Source organism: Rana temporaria, chromosome 10, assembly GCF_905171775.1.
Source record: "Rana temporaria chromosome 10, aRanTem1.1, whole genome shotgun sequence".
In the NCBI taxonomy this organism is placed as follows: Eukaryota; Metazoa; Chordata; class Amphibia; order Anura; family Ranidae; genus Rana; species Rana temporaria.
Genome location: NC_053498.1, coordinates 7,977,190 through 7,978,656, shown reverse-complemented (window position 1 = coordinate 7,978,656; position 1,467 = coordinate 7,977,190). Strand labels below are relative to the sequence as shown.

Genomic DNA, 1,467 nt, shown 5'->3' with positions numbered 1-1,467 from the left:
CAGGGAAGTAGAATGAAAACCTCTGTAAAGACCAGCAATGGTAGCAACCATTCTTCTACCTTGACTGGCCTGGTCCATCCGATATAAGGCAGAGAGAGGACCAGGAGCAGAGCGTTCTCTTCCTTCTACTTTAGATATTCTTCTGTTGGCTTAACATTATATGTATATTTTATTCTCACTCACCTTCTTCCCCATTTTGCTTGTTTGGTGGTCAGGGGAACTTCTCCAGGTTGATGGTTGATGCCAACAAGTCTTGGCACGCGCCTGAGTCAACTTATAAAGTCCAAGAGTTGGACCCTCCCCGAGGCACCGGGTGCATCAGCCACCCCCATCTTCCACTCTCTGCCCCTTTACGTCTGTAAGGCAGATCCAATCTCTGCTGTGTGATAAACACAAGGACAAGCAGGTTACAGACTCCTTCTTCTGTCCTTCGGTCTCACGTTCCATGGCCAGTGGTGTGTTGACTCCAAGGGGTCGGCTCGGCACTTTTACGCCTCAGGCTTTTAGAACAGTGATATGGCAACAATGAACTGTAAAATGATACAAGTGTCCAATGTTCCATAGGTATCAATTACCAACAGTGGCGGCTGGTGCTCAAAATGTTTGGGGGGTACAAACAAACTGAAAAAAACAAAACAAAAAAAAAACATCAATTGTAGCCACTGTGCCATGAAACACAGCCACTGTGCCCATCAATTTCCGCCAGTTTGCCCCATCAGATGCAGCTACTGTGCCCATCAATTTCCGTCCGTTTGCCCCATCAAATGTAGCTACTGTGTCCATCAATTGCCATCAGTTTGCCCCATCAAATGCAGCTACTGTGCCCATCAATTTCCGCCAGTCTGCCCCATCAGACGCAGCTACTGTGCCCATCAATTGCCGTCCGTTTTCCCCATCAGACGCAGCTACTGTGCCCATCAATTGCCGTCCGTTTGCCCCATCAAACGTAGCTGCTGTGTCCATCAATTGCCACCAGTTTGCCCCATCAGACGCAGCTACTGTGCCCATCAATTGCCGTCCGTTTGCCCCATCAAACGTAGCTACTGTGTCCATCAATTGCCATCAGTTTGCCCCATCAAACGCAGCTACTGTGCCCATCAATTTCCGCCAGTCTGCCCCATCAGACGCAGCTACTGTGCCCATCAATTGCCGTCTGTTTGCCCCATCAGACGCAGCTACTGTGCCCATCAATTGCCGTCCGTTTGCCCCATCAAACGCAGCTACCTGTGCCCATCAATTTCCGTCCGTTTGCCCCATCAAATGTAGCTACTGTGTCCATCAATTGCCATCAGTTTGCCCCATCAAACGCAGCTACTGTGCCCATCAATTTCCGCCAGTCTGCCCCATCAGACGCAGCTACTGTGCCCATCAATTGCCGTCCGTTTTCCCCATCAGACGCAGCTACTGTGCCCATCAATTGCCGTCCGTTTGCCCCATCAAACGTAGCTGCTGTGTCCATCAATTGCC

At 50.1% G+C, this 1,467-nt stretch overlaps 1 protein-coding gene across 1 annotated transcript in view; it reads right to left on the bottom strand.

The window, feature by feature from the left end:
* Window positions 1-290, bottom strand: part of ATP4A (ATPase H+/K+ transporting subunit alpha) — a 39,069-nt gene extending 38,779 nt beyond the window's left edge. Inside the window, exon 1 of the mRNA XM_040327126.1 lies at window positions 184-290. Within this exon, the coding sequence (XP_040183060.1) occupies window positions 184-195 (12 nt within the window). The 5' untranslated portion in view covers window positions 196-290. The remainder of the gene's footprint in view (window positions 1-183) is intronic.
* Window positions 291-1,467: the final 1,177 nt, after the last annotated feature.